Below are 17,799 nucleotides of genomic sequence, written 5' to 3'. Positions count from 1 at the left end.
GCTGAGGGCGCTGCCGAAGCGCTGGGAACCGGAATTCCTGCGGGAACAGCGGCGCCAAACTCAGCCCGGTCCTGCTGAGGGCGGGAATTCGTGAGGGGAGAATTCCTGAGGGGAAGCCCGGAATGACTGTGGGGACAGGGCTGGTTTTGGGGTCCATGGGGTGATTTTGGGGCGCTCTGCGATGATTTTGGGGGTCCCGGGGAAGTTTCTGGGGTGGTTTTGGGGCGCTGGGCTGGTTTGGGGTCCCTGTGGGGTTTTGGGGAGTTCTGCGATGATTTTGGGGATCCCGGGGAATTTTCTGGGGTGGTTTTGAGGCGCTGGGCAGGGAGAAGGTCCTTGGGGTGATTCTGGGGGGCTTTGTGAAGTTTTTGGGGATCCCGAGGAAATTTTTGGGATCATTTTGGGGCGCTGGGCAGGGGGAGGCTCCCTGGGCTGGTTTGGGGTCTTTGGGGTGATTTTGGGGCGCTCTGCGATGATTTTGGGGATCCCGGGGAAATTTCTGGGCTGGTTTTGGGGCGCTGGGCAGGGGGAGGCTCCCTGGGCTGGTTTGGGGTCTTTGGGGTGATTTTGGGGCGCTCTGCGATGATTTTGGGGATCCCGGGGAAATTTCTGGGCTGGTTTGGGTGTCTCTGTAGGGTTTTGGGGTCCCTGGGCTGCTTTTGGGGTCCCTGTGGGGTTTTGGGGCGCTCCGTGATGATTTTGGGATCCCGGGGAATTTTCTGGGCTGCTTTTGGGGTCCCTATGGGGTTTTAGGGGGGTTCCCTGCGATGGGAGGAGCCTTTTGGGGCTTTCCCCTATAGATTCCCCTATAAAATCCCCCACTCCGCTCCAGCTCACAAAAACCCCGGCGGTTTCTTTGTCGCGATGTCGCCGCCCTGTCGCGACAGCGGCGACCGGAAGTAGCGCCATGGGGGACCGGAGTGCGGGAGCACCGCTGAGGTTGGTGCTGCAGTAAAAAGGCTCCGGGTGGAACCAACAGCGGGGGAACCGGAGGGACGCGACCCTGGGGACATTTTGGGGACAGACAAAATCCCAAATTCCACCCCAAATTCCCAAATCCCATCCCAAATTCCCACATCCCACCCCAAATTCCCACATCCCACCCCAAATTCCCGCTCCAAAAGGCACCCGGAACCAGCAGCGCTTTCCATACGGAGCTTTATTCACACGCGAGGGAGGGGCCGCGGCCCCCCCCCAAATACAGAATTCGGCGCCCCCTTTTTGGGGGGACCCCAAAAATCCAAACCCCCCCCTCCCCCCCCGCTGTGGGGTGAGAGGAGGAAAATTCCCGAAGGAATTCCCGAGGGAATTCCCGGGATCGGGGGAATCCTGGGAAAACCCCGGGGGAGGGAGCAGGGCCGGGTCTGTCCCTTTAAATTCGGATTTTTATATTTTTTTATCCATTAATTTTTAATTTTTTTTATTTAATTAATAATAATAAATAAAAACCTCGAGGCTTTAAAAAAAAAAAAAAACAAACCCCAAAAAAAACCCGCCAGGAATAAAAGGAGGAAGGGAAAAAAATGATTTAAAAATTAATGAGTGAGCCCCAGGAATTAATTAAGAATTAATTAAAACTTAATTAAGCCGAGGAGGAAAATTGGGGGGGTCCCCTGGCAGTGAGCAGAGCTGGGAGGTAGCGCTGGGTTGGCCCCACCACCCCCAGTTTGGGGAACCCCCCATACCTCAATTTGGGGACCCCCACCCTAATTTGGGGACCCCCCCACCTTGGGGACCCCCCCAAGTTTGGGGATGTCACCCATGGGACCCCCATTTTTGGGACCATCCCCATTTTGGGGACCTTCTCCTTTTTGGGGACCCCCTTCATTTTGGGGACCTTCTCCATTTTGGGGACCTTCTCCACCTTGGCGACCCCCATTTTGGGGACCCCCCCATTTTAGGGGATCACCCCCACCTTGGTGACCCCACCCATTTTAGGGACTTTCAATGGGACCCCCCCTTTTGGGGACACCCCAATTTTGGGGACACCCTAATTTTGGGGACCCCCCCAGTTTGGGGACGTCACCCATGGGACCCCCATTTTGGGGACTGTCCTCAATTTGGGGACCATCCCCACCTTGGTGACCTTCTCCATTTTGAGGACCTTCTCCATTTTGGGGACCCCCCTTTTGGGGACACCCCATTTTGGGGACCATCCCCACCTTGGTGACCCCCCCATTTTAGGGACTTTCAATGGGACCCCCCATTTTGGGGACCCCCACCCTAATTTGGGGACCCCCCAGTTTGGGGACCCCCCCATTTTGGGGACACCCCAATTTTGGGGACCGTCCCCACCTTGGTGACCTTCTCCATTTTGAGGACCTTCTCCACCTTGGGGACCCCCCATTTTGGGGACCTTCTCCATTTTGGGGACCCCTTAATTTTGGGGACTTTCTCCACTTTGGGGACCCCATTTTGAGGACCTCCAACCCATGGGACCCCCCCATTTTGGGGACCATTCCCACCTTGGTGACTCCCCCATTTTGGGGACCTTCAATGGGATCTCCCATTTTGGGGACCATTCCCACCTTGGGGACCCCCCCATTTTGGGGACCTTCAATGGGATCTCCCATTTTGGGGACCTTCAATGGACTCCCCCATTTTGGGGACCTTCAATGGACTCTCCCATTTTGGGGACAATTCCCACCTTGGTGACTCCCCCCATTTTGGGGACCTTCAATGGACTCTCCTATTTTGGGGACCTTCTCTATTTTGGGGACCTTCAATGGGCTCCCCCATTTTGGGGACCTTCAATGGACTCTCCCATTTTGGGGACCTTCAATGGGATCTCCCATTTTGGGGACCCCCCAGGACTTGGGGGGCCATTTTGGGACACCCCCATTTTGGGAAACCCCTCCATGGGACCCCCCCCCCCCCCCATTTAGGTGACCCCATCCCCACCTTGGTGACCCCCCCAGTTTGAGGGCATCACCCATGGGACCCCCAATTTTGGGGACCATCCACACCTTGGTGACCTTCTCCATTTTGGGGACCTCCCACCCATGGGACCCCCAATTTTGGGGACCATCCCCACTTTGGGGACCCCCTCCATGGGACCCCTCATTTTGGGGACCCTCTCCACTTTGGGGACCCCTTAATTTTGGGGACTTTCTCCACTTTGGGGACCCCATTTTGAGGACCTCCAACCCATGGGACCCCCCCAATTTGGGGACCATTCCCACCTTGGTGACTCCCCCATTTTGGGGACCTTCAATGGACTCTCCCATTTTGGGGACAATTCCCACCTTGCTGACTCCCCCCATTTTGGGGACCTTCAATGGGCTCCCCCATTTTGGGGACCATTCCCACCTGGGTGACTCCCCCATTTTGGGGACCTTCAATGGACTCTCCCATTTTGGAAACTCCCCCCATTTTGGGGACCTTCAATGGACTCTCCCATTTTGGGGACCATTCCCACCTTGGTGACTCCCCCCATTTTGGGGACCTTCAATGGGATCTCCCATTTTGGGGACCTTCTCCACTTTGGGGACCTCCCCCAGGACTTGGTGGCCATTTTGGGACCAACCCCCAATTTTGGGGACCGTCCCATTTTGGGGGACCCCCCTCCCTGCCTTGGGGACCATCCCAGGATCTTGGGGACCCCCCCACTGTGGGGACCTCTCCATTTTGGGGACCTGATGGACATTGGGGGCACCAAGGTGGGACCTGGAGAACATTGAGGGGCACCAAGGTGGGACCTGATGGAGATCTGAGGTCACCAAGGTGGGACCTGATGGAGATCTGAGGTCACCAAGGTGGGACCTGGAGAAGGTTTGGGGTCACCAAGGTGGGACCTGCTGGAGGTTGGTGTCACCAAGGTGGGACCTGATGGACATTGGGGGCACCAAGGTGGGACCTGAAGGATCTGAAGAAGATTGAGGGGCACCAAGGTGGGACCTGCTGGGGATTGGGGGTCACCAAGGTGGGACCTGGAGGAGATCTGGGGTCACCAAGGTGGGACCTGGAGAACCTGGAGAACATTGAGGGGCACCAAGGTGGGACCTGGTGGAGGTTTGGGGTCACCAAGGTGGGACCTGATGGACATTGGGGTCACCAAGGTGGGACCTGGAGAACCTGGAGAACATTGAGGGGCACCAAGGTGGGACCTGATGGAGATCTGAGGTCACCAAGGTGGGACCTGGAGAAGGTTTGGGGTCACCAAGGTGGGACTTGGAAGTGGTGAGGTCACCAAGGTGGGACCTGCTGGAGATTGGGGGTCACCAAGGTGAGACCAGGAGAGGTGGAACCTGGAAGTGTTAGGGGCACAAGGGTGGGACCTGCTGGAGATGGGGGTCACCAAGGTGGGACCTGGAGAAGGTTTGGGGTCACCAAGGTGGAACCAGGAGATGTGGATCCTGGAAGTGGTGAGGTCACCAAGGTGGGACCTGCTGGAGATTGGGGATCACCAAGGTGGGACCTGGTGGAGATTTGGTGTCACCAAGGTGGGACCTGGAACTGGTGGGGTCACCAAGGTTGGACCTGGTGGAGATTGGGGTCCATCAGGGTGGCATGTGGAGGAACCGAAGGAGATTTGGGAGCACCAAGGTGGGACCTGGTGGAGATCTGAGGTCACCAAGGTGGGACCTGGAAGTGGTGGGAGCACCAAGGTGGGTCCTGCTGGAGATAGGGGGTTACCAAGGTGGGACCTTGTGGACATTGGGGTCACCAAGGTGGGACCTGGAGAAGATCTGGGGTCCCCAAGGTGGGAAATGGGAGTGGTGGGGGCACCAAGGTGGCACCTGCTGGAGGTTGGGGGTCACCAAGGTGGGACCTGGTGGAGATTTGGGGTCACCAAGGTGGGACCTGGAACTGGTGGGGTCACCAAGGTGGGACCTGATGGAGATTTGGGGTCACCAAGGTGGGACCTGGAGAAGATCTGGGGTCCCCAAGGTAGGACCTTGAGGATCTGAAGAAGATTGAGGGGAACCAAGGTGGGACCTGGAGGAGATTTGGGGTCACCAAAGTGGGACCTGCTGGGGATTGGGGTTCACCAAGGTGGGACCTGGAGAAGGTTTGGGGTCACCAAGGTGGAACCAGGAGATGTGGATCCTGGAAGTGGTGAGGTCACCAAGGTGGGACCTGCTGGAGCTTTGGGGTCACCAAGGTGGGACCTGGGGAAGGTTTGAGATCACCAAGGTAGAACCTGCTGGAGATTTGGGGGCACCAAAGGTGGGACCTGGAAGTGGTGAGGACATCAAGGTGGCACCTGCTGGAACTTGGAGGACCCCAAGGTGGGACCTGGAGGAGACTGGGGGGTCCATCATGGTGGGACCTGGAGGAGATCTGGGGTCACCAAAGTAGGTCCTGGAAATGGTGGGGGCACCAAGGGGGTCATAGTGGAAGTTGGAGGTCACCAAGGTGAGACCTGGTGGACATTGGGGTCACCAAGGTGGAATCTGGAAGATCTGAAGAAGATTGAGGGGCACCAAGGTGGGGCCTGCTGGAGAGTGTCCAAGGTTGAACCTGGAGGAGATCTGGGGTCACCAAAGTGGAACCTGGAGAAGATTTGGGGTCCCCAAGGTGGGACCTGGTGGAGACTGGGGGGTCCATCATGGTGGGACCTGGAGGAGATCTGGGGTCACCAAAGTGGAACCTGGAGAAGATTTGGGGTCCCCAAAGTGGGACCTGGCAGAGGTTGGGTCACCAAGGTGGGACCTGATGGACACTGTGGGGCACCAAGGTGGGACCTGGAACTGGTGGGAGCACCAGGGTGGGACCTGGTGGAGATTGGGGGTCACCAGGGTGGGACCTGGTGGAGATTGGGGGTCACCAGGGTGGGACCTGGAGAAGGTTTGGGGTCACCAAGGTGGGACCTGGTGGATCTGAAGAAGATTGAGGGGCACCAAGGTGGGACCTGCTGGAGGTTGGAGATGACCAAAGTGGAACCTGGAGGTTTGGGGTCACCAAGGTGGGACCTGGAGAAGGTTTGAGATCACCAAGGCAGAACCTGCTGGAGATTTGGGGACACCAAAGGTGGGACCTGGAAGTGGTGGGGACATCAAGGTGGCACCTGCTGGAACTTGGAGGACCCCAAGGTGGGACCTGGTGGAGATCTGGGGTCACCAAGGTGGGACCTGGAAATGGTGGGGGCACCAAGGGGGTCATAGTGGAAGTTGGAGGTCACCAAGGTGGGACCTGGTGGGACTTGGGGTCACCAAGGTGGAACCTGGAAGATCTGAAGAAGATTTGGGGACACCAAGGTGGGACCTGGTGGAGACTGGGGGGTCCATCACGGTGGGACCTGGAGGACCTGGAGGAGATCTGGGGTCACCAAAGTGGGACCTGGAGAAGATTTGGGGTCACCAAAATGGAATCTGGAGAAGATTTGGGGTCCCCAAGGTGGGACCTGGCAGAGGTTGGGTCACCAAGGTGGGACCTGGTGGACACTGTGGGGCACCAAGGTGGGACCTTGAGGAGATTTGGGGTCACCAAGGTGGGACCTGGAGGATCTGAAGAAGATTGAGGGGCACCAAGGAGGTCCTGCTGGAAGTTGGGGGGCACCAAGGTGGGATCTGGTGGAGATTGGGGGGTCCATCAGGGTGGGACGTGGAGGACCTGAAGGAGATCTGGGGTCACCAAGGTGGGACCTGGAAATGGTGGGGGCACCAAGGGGGTCATAGTGGAAGTTGGAGGTGACCAAGGTGGGACCTGGTGGACATTGGGGTCACCAAGGTGGAATCTGGAAGATCTGAAGAAGATTGAGGGGCACCAAGGTGGGGCCTGCTGGAGAGTGTCCAAGGTTGAACCTGGAGGAGATCTGGGGTCACCAAGGTGGGACCTGGTGGAGACTGGGGGGTCCATCATGGTGGGACCTGGAGGAGATCTGGGGTCACCAAAGTGGAACCTGGAGAAGATTTGGGGTCCCCAAGGTGGGACCTGGCAGAGGTTGGGTCACCAAGGTGGGACCTGATGGACATTGTGGGGCACCAAGGTGGGACCTGGAACTGGTGGGAGCACCAAGGTGGGACCTGGAACTGGTGGGAGCACCAAGGTGGGACCTGCTGGAGATTGGGGGTCACCAGGGTGGGACCTGGAGAAGATTTGGGGTCACCAAGGTGGGACCTGGAGGATCTGAAGAAGATTGAGGGGCACCAAGGTGGGTCCTGCTGGAGGTTGGAGATGACCAAAGTGGAACCTGGAGATCTGGGGTCACCAAGGTGGAACCTTGAGAAGATTTGGTGTCACCAAGGTGGGACCTGGAGTTTGTGGGGGCACCAAGAAGGTCCTCCTGGAACTTGGGGGTCACCAAGGTGAGACCTGCTGGAGGTTTGAGGGCACCTGGAGGAGATCGGGGGAACCAAGGTTGGAGCTGGAGGAGATTTGGGGTCACCAAGATGACTCCTGGCAGTGGTGGGGGCACCAAGGTGGGACCTGGAGGACCTGGAGAAGATTGAGGGGCACCAAGGTGGGAACTGGAGGAGATCAGGGACACCAAGGTGGGCTGGGCAGGACCAGGTGGAGATGGGTGCCCTGGTGGGTCCTGGAGGAGATGGTGGACACCAGGATGGGTCCAGGAGGAGGAGATGGACACCAAGGAGAAACCTGGAGGAGATGATGGACACCAGGATGGGTCCAGGAGGAGGAGATGGACACCAAGGAGAGACGTGAAGGACTTGGAGAAGATGATGGACACCAGGATGGGCCCAGCAGGAGCAGGAGGAGGTGATGGACCCAAAGTTGGGTCTTGGAGGACCTGGAGAAGATGATGGACACCAGGAGAAGATGATGGACCCCAGGATGGGCCCAGAAGAAGCAGGAGTTGATGGTGGAGCCCAAGATGGGTTCAGGAGGAGATGCTGGACCCATCTCCAAGATTGGTCCAAGTGTTGGATGGACACCAAGATGGGACCAGGAGGACCAGGAGGAGATGATGGATCCCAAGATGTCTCCAGGAGTTGATGGTGGACACCAAGATGGCTCCAGGAGGACCAGGAGATGATGAACCCCAAGGTGGCTCCAGGAGTTGATGGTGGACACCAAGATGGATTCAGAAGGACCAGGAGGAGATGGTGGTCCAGGAGATTGGTCCAGGATTTGATGGTGGACACCAGGATGGGTTCAGGAGGACCAGGAGCAGGTGATGGACCCCAAGATGGCTCCAGGAGGAGATGGTGGACACCAGGGTGGGCCCAGAGGAACCAGGAGTTGATGGTGGACTCCAAAATGGCTCCAGGAGTTGATGGTGGACACCAGGATGGGTTCAAGAGGACCAGGAAGAGATGGTGGACCCCAAGATGTCTCCAGGAGCTGATGGACACCAGGATGGGTTCAGGAGAACCAGGAGCAGATGATGGACCCCAAGATGTCTCCAGGAGTTGATGGTGGACACCAGGATGGGTTCAGAAGTGGATGGTGGACCCCAAGATGTCTCCAGGAGCTGATGGTGGACACCAGGATGGGTTCAGAAGAACCAGGAGCAGATGGGAGGTCCTGGGACAGCTCCAACAGGGCCGGGCAGCCCCGGTGGCTCCAGGACAGGTCCTGGTGGTGCCGACGTGGTGGGACAGGATGGACACGGGGACACGAGGGGACATCCGGCTCCTCCAGGATGGACAATCGGCCACCACTCCCATGGGCACCTCCCAGGTCTCCTCCCCGGGGTGGACAATTGTCACCGAGGTCCCCTGGTGTCCAGGTGACCTCCTCAACCCCATGGAGATCCCTCAGGACCAGGATGTTCCTCGGGACCCCCCAGAGAGGAACCGGGCGGTGACACAGCCAGAAGGTCGGGGTGGACCTCGAGGACTTCTCCTTGTCTGGGTGGGGATGGATGGAGACAATCCCTGGATGTTCTCCGTCCAGGAGCTCCTGCTGGAGATGGAGCTCAGCACGAGGGGAGGGTGGAGAAGCTCATGGAGCTCCTGGTTCTTGGTGGAGATGGAGCTCACCACGTGGTGGAGAACCTCATGGACCTCCTGGTTCTTGGTGGAGATGGAGCTCACCACGTGGTGGAGAACCTCATGGACCTCCTGGTTCTTGGTGGACATGGAGCTCACCACGTGGTGGAGAACCTCATGGACCTCCTGGTTCTTGGTAAGATGGAGCTCACCATGTCGTGGAGAACCTCATGGATCTCCTGCTCCTTGGTGAAGATGGAGCTCCTCACATGGACCTCAGGGTTCTTGGTGGAGATGAAGCTCACCACATGGTCCAGAACCTCATGGACCTGCACCTTCTCAGTGAAGATGGAGCTCACCAGGTGGTGGAGAACCTCATGGACCTCCAGGTTCTTCATGAAGATGGAGCTCACCACGTGGTGGAGAACCTCATGGACCTCCTGGTTCTTGGTGGACATGGAGCTCACCATGTCGTGGAGAACCTCATGGACCTCCAGGTTCTTGGTGGAGATGGAGTTCACTGCATGGTGAAGTTGGAGAACCTCATGGATCTCCTGCTCCTTGGTGGAGATGGAGCTCCTCACACGGACCTCAGGGTTCTTGGTGGAGATGGAGCTCACCACATGGTCCAGAACCTCATGGACCTGCACCTTCTCAGTGAAGATGGAGCTCACCACGTGGTGGAGAACCTCATGGACCTCCAGGTTCTTGGTGTAGATGGAACTCACCACGTGGTGAGGTTGGAGAACCTCATGGATCTCCTGTTTCTTGGTGGACATGGAGCTCACCAGGTGGTGCAGAACCTCACAAACCTCCAGGTTCTTGGTGGAGATGGAGCTCCCCACATGGTGAAGAACCTCACGGACCTCCAGGTTCTTGGTGGACATAGAGCTCACCACATGGACCTCCAGGTTCTTGGTGGAGATGGATCTCAGGGATCTCAGTGGAGATGGATCTCACCACATGGTGAAGAACCTCATGGACCTCCTGTTCCTGGTGGAGATGGATCTCCCCACATGATGGAGACCTCCTGGTTCCTGGTGCAGATGGATCTCCCCACATGGTGAAGAACCTCATATGGACCTCCTGTTTCTTGGTGGAGATGGATCTCCCCACGTGGTGAGGAACCTCATGGACCTCCTGTTTCTTGGTGGAGATGGATCTCCCCACGTGGTGAGGAACCTCATGGACCTCCTGGTTCCTGGTGGAGATGGATCTCCCCATGTGGTGAGGAACCTGCTGCTCCTGGTGGAGATGGATCTCACGACATGGTGGACAACCTCACGGACCTCCAGGTTCCTGGTGGAGATGGATCTCCCTATGTGGTGAAGAACCTCCTGGTGTTCCTGGTGTAGATGGATCTCCCCACATGGTGAAGAACCTCATGGACCTCCAGGTTCCTGGTAGAGATGGATCTCCCCATGTGGTGGACAACCTCATGGACTTCCTGTTCCTGGTGGAGATGGATCTCCCCACGTGGTGAAGAACCTCATGAACCTCCCAGTTCTTGGTGGAGATGGATCTCGCCACGTGGTGAGGAACCTGCTGCTTCTGGTGGAGATGGATCTCACGACATGATGGAGACCTCCTGGTTCCTGGTGGAGATGGATCTCCCCACGTGGTGAGGAACCTGCTGCTCCTGGCGCAGAGGTGGCACCACGTGGGGCCGGCGGCCCTGGCAGGGGACAGGTGGTGGTGGAAAACCTCCTGTTCCTGGTGGAGATGGAGCTCACCACATGGACCTCAGGGTTCTTGATGGAGATGGAACTCACCACGTGGTGGAGAACCTCATGAACCTCCCAGTTCCTGGTGGAGATGGATCTCCCCACGTGGTGAAGAACCTCATGGACCTCCTGTTCCTGATGGAGATGGATCTCCCCACGTGGTGAGGAACCTGCTGTTCCTGGTGGAGATGGGTGCCACACGTGGTGAGGAACCTCCTGTTCCTGGTGCAGAGGTGCCACCACGTGGTGGAGAACCTCCTGGTGGAGATGGATCTCCCCACGTGGTGGAGAACCTCATGGACCTCCTGGTGTTCCTGGTGGAGATGGATCTCCCCACGTGGTGAAGAACCTCATGGACCTCCAGGTTCCTGGTGGAGATGGGTGCCACCACGTGGTGAGGAACCTGCTGCTCCTGGCGCAGAGGTGCCACCACGTGGTGGAGAACCTGCTGTTCCTGGTGGAGATGGATCTCCCCACGTGGTGAAGAACCTCCTGTTCCTGATGGAGATGGATCTCACGACATGGTGAAGAACCTCCTGGTGTTCCTGGTGGAGATGGGTGCCACCGTGTGGTGAGGAACCTGCTGCTCGTGGTGGAGATGGGTGCCACACGTGGTGAAGAACCTCCTGGTTCCTGGTGGAGATGAGTGCCACCACGTGGTGAGGAACCTGCTGTTCCTGGTGGAGATGGATCTCCCTACGTGGTGAGGAACCTCCTGGTTCCTGGTGGAGATGGGTGCCACCACGTGGTGAGGAACCTGCTGCTCCTGGCGCAGAGGTGCCACCACGTGGTGGAGAACCTGCTGTTCCTGGTGGAGATGGGTGCCACCACGTGGTGAGGAACCTGCTGTTCCTGGCGCAGAGGTGCCACCACGTGGTGAAGAACCTCATGAACCTCCAGGTTCCTGGTGGAGATGGGTGCCACCACGTGGTGAGGAACCTGCTGCTCCTGGCGCAGAGGTGCCACCACGTGGTGCCGGCGGCCCTGGCAGGGGACAGCGTGGGCTGGGCTGGGGTGGGGTGGGGTGGCCGCTATAGGACGCCCTCCATGAAGCTGGTGTCCAGGTGCTGGATGAGGACCCGGATGAAGGACATCTCCTTGCGCGTGTTCTCGAAGATGACGCGCGGGTCGTCCGAGCGGCAGCGCAGGCAGTTGGGCGCCATCACCATGGCCAGGTTGTTCACGTCCATCTTGGTCACCGCCACGTTGGCCGGCTGCACGAACACCTGCAGGAGGTCCAGGAGAAAGATGGAGGTCAAGGGGGTGGTGGGACACCAGGTGGACACCATGGTTCTTCACCACGTGGTGACCACAGAGAAGCCAAGAGCACCTCAGGAGAAGGAACCAGGAGGTCACCAGGAGAACCAAGCCATGGGGTGGATGGAGATGATGGGTTGGTGGAACTCCTGGTTCTTCTCCTGGTGACCTTGGAGAACTCAAAATCACCTCAGGAGAAGGAACCAGGAGCACCAACCCACGGGGTGGGAGGAGAAAGATGGAGGTCAAGGGGGTGGTGGGACACCAGGTGGAGTTGGACATTCACCACGTGGTGACCACAGAGAAGCCAAAAACCACCTCAGGGAACCAGAAGGGGCAACCAGGAGCTCCAACCCATGGGATGGAGAAGGATGATGGAGGTGATGGGTTGGTGGAACTCCTGGTTCTTCTCATGGAGACCTTGGAGAACCCAAAACCACCTCAGGAGAAGGAACCAGGAGCTCCAACCCATGGGTGGGAGGAGAAAGATGGAGGTCAAGGGGGTGGTGGGACACCAGGTGGAGATGGACATTCACCACGTGGTGACCACAGAGAAGCCAAAAACCACCTCAGGGAACCAGAAGGGGCAACCAGGAGCTCCAACCCATGGGATGGAGAAGGATGATGGAGGTGATGGGTTGGTGGAACTCCTGGTTCTTCTCATGGAAACCTTGGAGAACCCAAAAGCACCTCAGGAGAAGGAACCAGAACACCAACCCATGGGGTGGGAGGAGAAACGGGGAGGTCACGGCGTGGTGGGACACCAGGTGGACATGGTTCTTCACCACGTGGTGACCACAGAGAAGCCAAAAACACCTCAGGAGAAGGAACCAGACCTGGAGGTCACCAGGAGAACCAAGCCATGGGGTGGAAGGAGAAGATGGAGGTGATGGGGTTGGTGGAACTCCTGGTTCTTCTCATGGTGACCTTGGAGAACCCAAACCCACCTCAGGAGAAGGAACCAGGAGAACCAAGCCATGGAATAGGAGAAGAAAGGGGGAGGTCAAGGGGGTGGTGGGACACCAGGTGGACACCATGGTTCTTCACCACGTGGTGACCACAGAGAAGCCAAAAACACCTCAGGAGAAGGAACCAGACCTGGAGATCACCAGGAGAACCAAGCCTGGAGGTCACCAGGAGAACCAAGCCATGGGGTGGATGGAGGAAGATGGAGGTGATGGGGTTGGTGAAACTCCCGGTTCTTCTCATGGTGACCTTGGAGAACCCAAAACCACCTCAGGAGAAGGAACCAGGAGGTCACCAGGGGCACCAACCCATGGGGTGGAAGGAGGAGATGGAGGTGGATGGGTTGGTGGAACTCCTGGTTCTTCTCATGGTGAACCCAATCCCACCTCAGGAGGAGGAACCAGGAGCACCAACCCATGGAATGGGAATAGAAAGTTGGAAATGATGGGGTTGGTGGAACTCCTGGTTCTTCTCATGGTGACCTTGGAGAACCCAAAACCAGCTCAGGAGAAGGAACCAGGAGCACCAACCCATGGGGTGGGAGGAGAAAGATGGAGGTCAAGGGGGTGGTGGGACACCAGGTGGACACGGTTCTTCACCACGTGGTGACCACAGAGAAGCCAAAAACACCTCAGGAGAAGGAACCAGACCTGGAGGTCACCAGGAGAACCAAGCCATGGAATAGGAGAAGAAAGGGGGAGGTCAAGGGGGTGGTGGGACACCAGGTAGGGTTGGACCTTCATCTTGTGGTGACCACAGAGAAGCCAAAAACACCTCAGGAGAAGGAACCAGACCTGGAGATCACCAGGAGAACCAAGCCTGGAGGTCACCAGGAGAACCAAGCCATGGGGTGGATGGAGATGATGGGTTGGTGGAACTCCTGGTTCTTCTCATGGTGACCTTGGAGAACCCAAACCCACCTCAGGAGAAGGAACCAGGAGCACCAACCCATGGGGTGGATGGAGGAAGATGGAGGTCACGGCGTGGTGGGACACCAGGTGGACGTGGTTCTTCACCACGTGGTGACCACAGAGAAGCCAAGAGCACCTCAGGAGAAGGAACCAGACCTGGAGGTCACCAGGAGCACCAAGCCATGGAAGAGGAGAAGAAAGGGGGAGGTCAACGGCATGGTGGGACACCAGGTGGAGTTGGACCTTCAGCATGTGGTGACCACAGAGAAGCCAAGGAACCAGGAGGTCACCAGGAGAACCAAGCCATGGGGAGGATGGAGGAAGATGGAGATGATGGGATTGGTGGAACTCCTGGTTCTTCTCATGGAAACCTTGGAGAACCCAAAAGCACCTCAGGAGAAGGAACCAGGAGCACCAACCCATGGGGTGGAGAAGGATGATGGAGGTGATGGGGTTGGTGGAACTCCTGGTTCTTCTCATGGAAACCTTGGAGAACCCAAAAGCACCTCAGGAGAAGGAACCAGGAGCACCAACCCATGGGGTGGGAGGAGAAAGATGGAGGTCAAGGGGGTGGTGGGACACCAGGTGGACGTGGTTCTTCATCTTGTGGTGACCTTGGAGAACCCAAAACCACCTCAGGAGAAGGAACCAGGAGGTCACCAGGAGCACCAACCCATGGGGTGGGAGGAGAAAGATGGAGGTCACGGCGTGGTGGGACACCAGGTGGACACCATGGTTCTTCACCACGTGGTGACCAAGGGAAGCCAAAAACATCTCAGGAGAAGGAACCAGACCTGGAGATCACCAGGAGAACCAAGCCTGGAGGTCACCAGGAGAACCAAGCCATGAGGAAGATGGAGGTGATGGGGTTGGTGGAACTCCTGGTTCTTCTCATGGTGACCTTGAGGAGTCCAAAACCACCTCAGGAGAAGGAACCAGGAGCACCAACCCATGGGGTGGGAGGAGAAAGGGGGAGGTCAACGGCGTGGTGGGACACCAGGTGGACGTGGTTCTTCACCACGTGGTGACCACAGAGAAGCCAAGAGCACCTCAGGAGAAGGAACCAGACCTGGAGGTCACCAGGAGAACCAAGCCATGAGGAAGATGGAGATGATGGGGTTGGTGGAACTCCCAGTTCTTCTCATGGAAACCTTGGAGAACCCAAACCCACCTCAGGAGAAGGAACCAGGAGCACCAACCCATGGGGTGGGAGGAAATGAGAGAGTCATGGGCTTGGTGGAACAGTGCGGTTCCTCTCATGGTGACCTCGAAGAACCCAAACCCACCTCAGGAGAAGGAACCAGGAGGCACCAACCATGGGTGTGAGAGGAAAGATGGAGATGATGGGTTGGTGGAACTCCTGGTTCTTCTCATGGATGAACCCTCGGAAGGAACCAGAACCAACCCATGGGAGAGGAACAGGAGCTGGATGGAAACCGGTCTCCATGGTGGAAGCAACACTCGAAGGAACCAGAGGTGGCAAGTCATGGAACGGAGAAGGAAAGAGGAGGTGATGGGTTGGTGGAACTCCGGTTCTTCTCATGGAACCTTGAGAACCCAAAACCACCTCAGGAAAGGAACCAGGAGTCACCAGGCACCAACTCATGGGTGGTGAAGGAGAGATGGAGGTGATGGGGTTGGTGGAACTCCTGGTTTTCTCTGGTGACCAACTCAGAGATGAGACCCAGAGACACCCAGAAGAACGAGCTCTGGGAAACCCCCATGGATCGAACCAACCCAAGGACGGACACATGGGAGGAAGAAGATGGAGATGATGGGGTTGGTGGAACTCCTGGTTCTCGTGTCACCACGGGATGAAATTGGAGAACCCAAACCCACCTCAGGAGAAGGAACCAGGAGCACCAACCCATGGAATGGGAGGAGGAAGATGGAGGTGACAAGGTTCATGGAAATCCCGGTTCTTGAGCATGATGGGGTCACCATGGGGTGAAGTTGGAGAACCCAAACCCACCTCAGGAGGAGGAACCAGGAGGTCACCAGGAGCACCAACTCATGGGGTGGTGGAAAGCAGATAGAAGTGATGGGATTGGTGGAACTCCCGGTTCTTCTCATGGTGACCTCGAAGAACCCAAACCCACCTCAGGAGGAGGAACCAGGAGCACAAAGTCATGGGGTGGTAGAAGGGAAATGGAGATGATGGGGTTGGTGGAACTCTTGGTTCTCGTGTCACCATGAGATGACCTCAAAGAACCCAAACCCACCTCAGGAGAAGGAACCAGGAGCACAAAGTCAGGGGGTGGTGGACGGGAAATGGAAGCCATGGGATTGGTGGAACTCCTGGTTCTTGTGTCACCATGAGGTGAAGTTGGAGAACCCAAAACCACCTCAGGAGGAGGAACCAGGAGCACCAACCCATGGGGTGGGAGTAGAAAGTTGGAAGTGATGGGGTTGGTGGAACTCCCGGTTCTTCTCATGGTGACCTCGAAGAACCCAAACCCACCTCAGGAGAAGGAACCAGGAGCACCAACCCATGGGGAGGGAGGAGAAACGGGGAGGTCAACAGCATGGTGGGACACCAGGTGGACACGGTTCTTCACCACGTGGTGACCACAGAGAAGCCAGAGCCACCTCAAGGAACCAGAAGGGGCAACCAGGAGCTCCAACCCATGGGATGGAGAAGGATGATGGAGGTGATGGGGTTGGTGGAACTCCTGGTTCTTCTCATGGAAACCTTGGAGAACCCAAAAGCACCTCAGGAGAAGGAATCCGGAGCAGCAGCTCATGGAACGGGAGGGGAAAGGGGGAGGTCAAGGGGGTGGTGGGACACCAGGTGGACGTGGTTCTTCACCACGTGGTGACCACAGAGAAGCCAAGAGCACCTCAGGAGAAGGAACCAGACCTGGAGGTCACCAGGAGCTCCAACCCATGGGATGGAGAAGGATGATGGAGATGATGGGGTTGGTGGAACTCCCGGTTCCTCTCATGATGACCTTGAAGAACCCAAACCCACCTCAGGAGAAGGAACCACGAGCACCAACCCACGGGGTGGCCGACGGGAAATGGAAGCCATGGCCTTGGAGACCCCATAACCACGTGAGGACACCCCGTGCCACCCTCAGGTCCCGCCCCAGCAGAAGGTCCCCGCGGGCACCTGGAGGAAGCGGATGAGGTAGCAGAGCACCATCCTGTTGATGCGGGGCAGCGCCTGCACCACGGCCACGGCGGCCTCGGGGCTCTCGTAGTGGGAGATGCAGCGCTCGTAGAACTCGTGCGGGATCAGCGGCTCCTCCAGCTCGCGGTACCACAGCTTCAGCAGCGACGCTGCAGAGGACAACCCACCGTGAGGACCTCCTGCCACCGGGAAGGAGGTCCCACCACCCAACAAAGCCCCCCAGGTCCTACCGGGAACGTGCGGGTCCTCCAGGCCGGTGGGGATCTTCCACTGGTCCACCTGGAGCTTGAGGGCGTTGACCTCGTCGATGTCACCGGGGACCCTGTGGAGATGGGATGGAGGGGGTGGTGGGGTGGGACCGGTGGAGAACCTGGTGGGGACGTCAGCTGGGCGTGGAGATGGTGGGGGCCACCATGATTGTGGTGGCCACCATGGAGAAACCTCCATGGCCTTGGAGCTGTTTTGGGACCTTGGTGCCACCAAGACCTCACCATGACTGTGGTGGTCACCATGGAGAAACCTCCATGGCCTTGGACATGTTTTGGGACCTTGGTGCCACCAAGACCTCACCATGATTGTGGTGGCCACCATGGAGAAACATCCATGGCCATGGAGCTGTTTTGGACGTTGGTGCCACCAAGACCTCACCATGACTGTGGTGGACACCATGGAGAAACCCCCATGGCCATGGAGACATCTTGGGAGCTTCTTGGTGCCACCAAGAGCCTACCATGACTGGTGGCCACCATGGAGAAACCTCCATGGCCCTGGAGCTGTTTTGGGACCTTGGTGCCACCAAGACCCCACCATGACTGTGGTGGCCACCATGGAGAAACCTCCATGGCCTTGGAGGTGTTCTGGGACCTTGGTGTCACCAAGATCCCACCATGATTGTGGTGGACACCATGGAGAAACCTCCATCGGGGGATGGAGGGGGTGGTGGGGTGGGACCGGTGGGGACATCCCGGATC

General features: G+C 57.7%; 2 protein-coding genes across 9 annotated transcripts in view; both read right to left on the bottom strand.

Annotated features, from left to right (window-relative positions):
• Positions 1 to 7,478: 7,478 nt before the first annotated feature.
• LOC135444719 (uncharacterized) lies at positions 7,479 to 11,258 on the bottom strand. Of its 8 annotated transcripts, XM_064706804.1 has the most exons (5): positions 11,106 to 11,147; positions 10,943 to 11,008; positions 10,775 to 10,832; positions 9,822 to 10,073; positions 7,479 to 9,595 (listed from the first exon to the last, which is right to left on the bottom strand). In XM_064706804.1, exons 4-5 carry the CDS (start codon positions 10,059 to 10,061, stop codon positions 8,993 to 8,995), a joined length of 843 nt encoding a protein of 280 aa, XP_064562874.1. In that variant the 5' UTR covers positions 10,062 to 10,073; positions 10,775 to 10,832; positions 10,943 to 11,008; positions 11,106 to 11,147; the 3' UTR covers positions 7,479 to 8,992. The 8 variants fall into 8 exon arrangements, with proteins under 8 accessions (XP_064562874.1, XP_064562867.1, XP_064562873.1 ...); XM_064706797.1 differs by lacking the exon at positions 11,106 to 11,147 and adding an exon at positions 11,185 to 11,258 and having other exon boundaries at positions 9,822 to 10,325; positions 10,542 to 11,094; XM_064706803.1 differs by lacking the exon at positions 11,106 to 11,147 and adding an exon at positions 11,185 to 11,258 and having other exon boundaries at positions 9,822 to 9,920; positions 10,542 to 11,094.
• A 310-nt stretch (positions 11,259 to 11,568) lies between these two features.
• ARHGAP39 (Rho GTPase activating protein 39) overlaps positions 11,569 to 17,799 on the bottom strand; it is a 190,484-nt gene continuing 184,253 nt past the window's right edge. Inside the window, exons 9-11 of the mRNA XM_064706796.1 lie at positions 17,059 to 17,150; positions 16,808 to 16,977; positions 11,569 to 11,787 (exon numbers count right to left, since the gene is read on the bottom strand). Coding sequence (XP_064562866.1) covers positions 11,593 to 11,787; positions 16,808 to 16,977; positions 17,059 to 17,150 — 457 coding nt within the window. The 3' untranslated portion in view covers positions 11,569 to 11,592. The remainder of the gene's footprint in view (positions 11,788 to 16,807; positions 16,978 to 17,058; positions 17,151 to 17,799) is intronic.

This window comes from Zonotrichia leucophrys, chromosome 2, assembly GCF_028769735.1.
Source record: "Zonotrichia leucophrys gambelii isolate GWCS_2022_RI chromosome 2, RI_Zleu_2.0, whole genome shotgun sequence".
In the NCBI taxonomy this organism is placed as follows: Eukaryota; Metazoa; Chordata; class Aves; order Passeriformes; family Passerellidae; genus Zonotrichia; species Zonotrichia leucophrys.
Note: the sequence above shows the minus strand (reverse complement) of the source record. Positions and strands in the feature narration are given on the sequence as shown.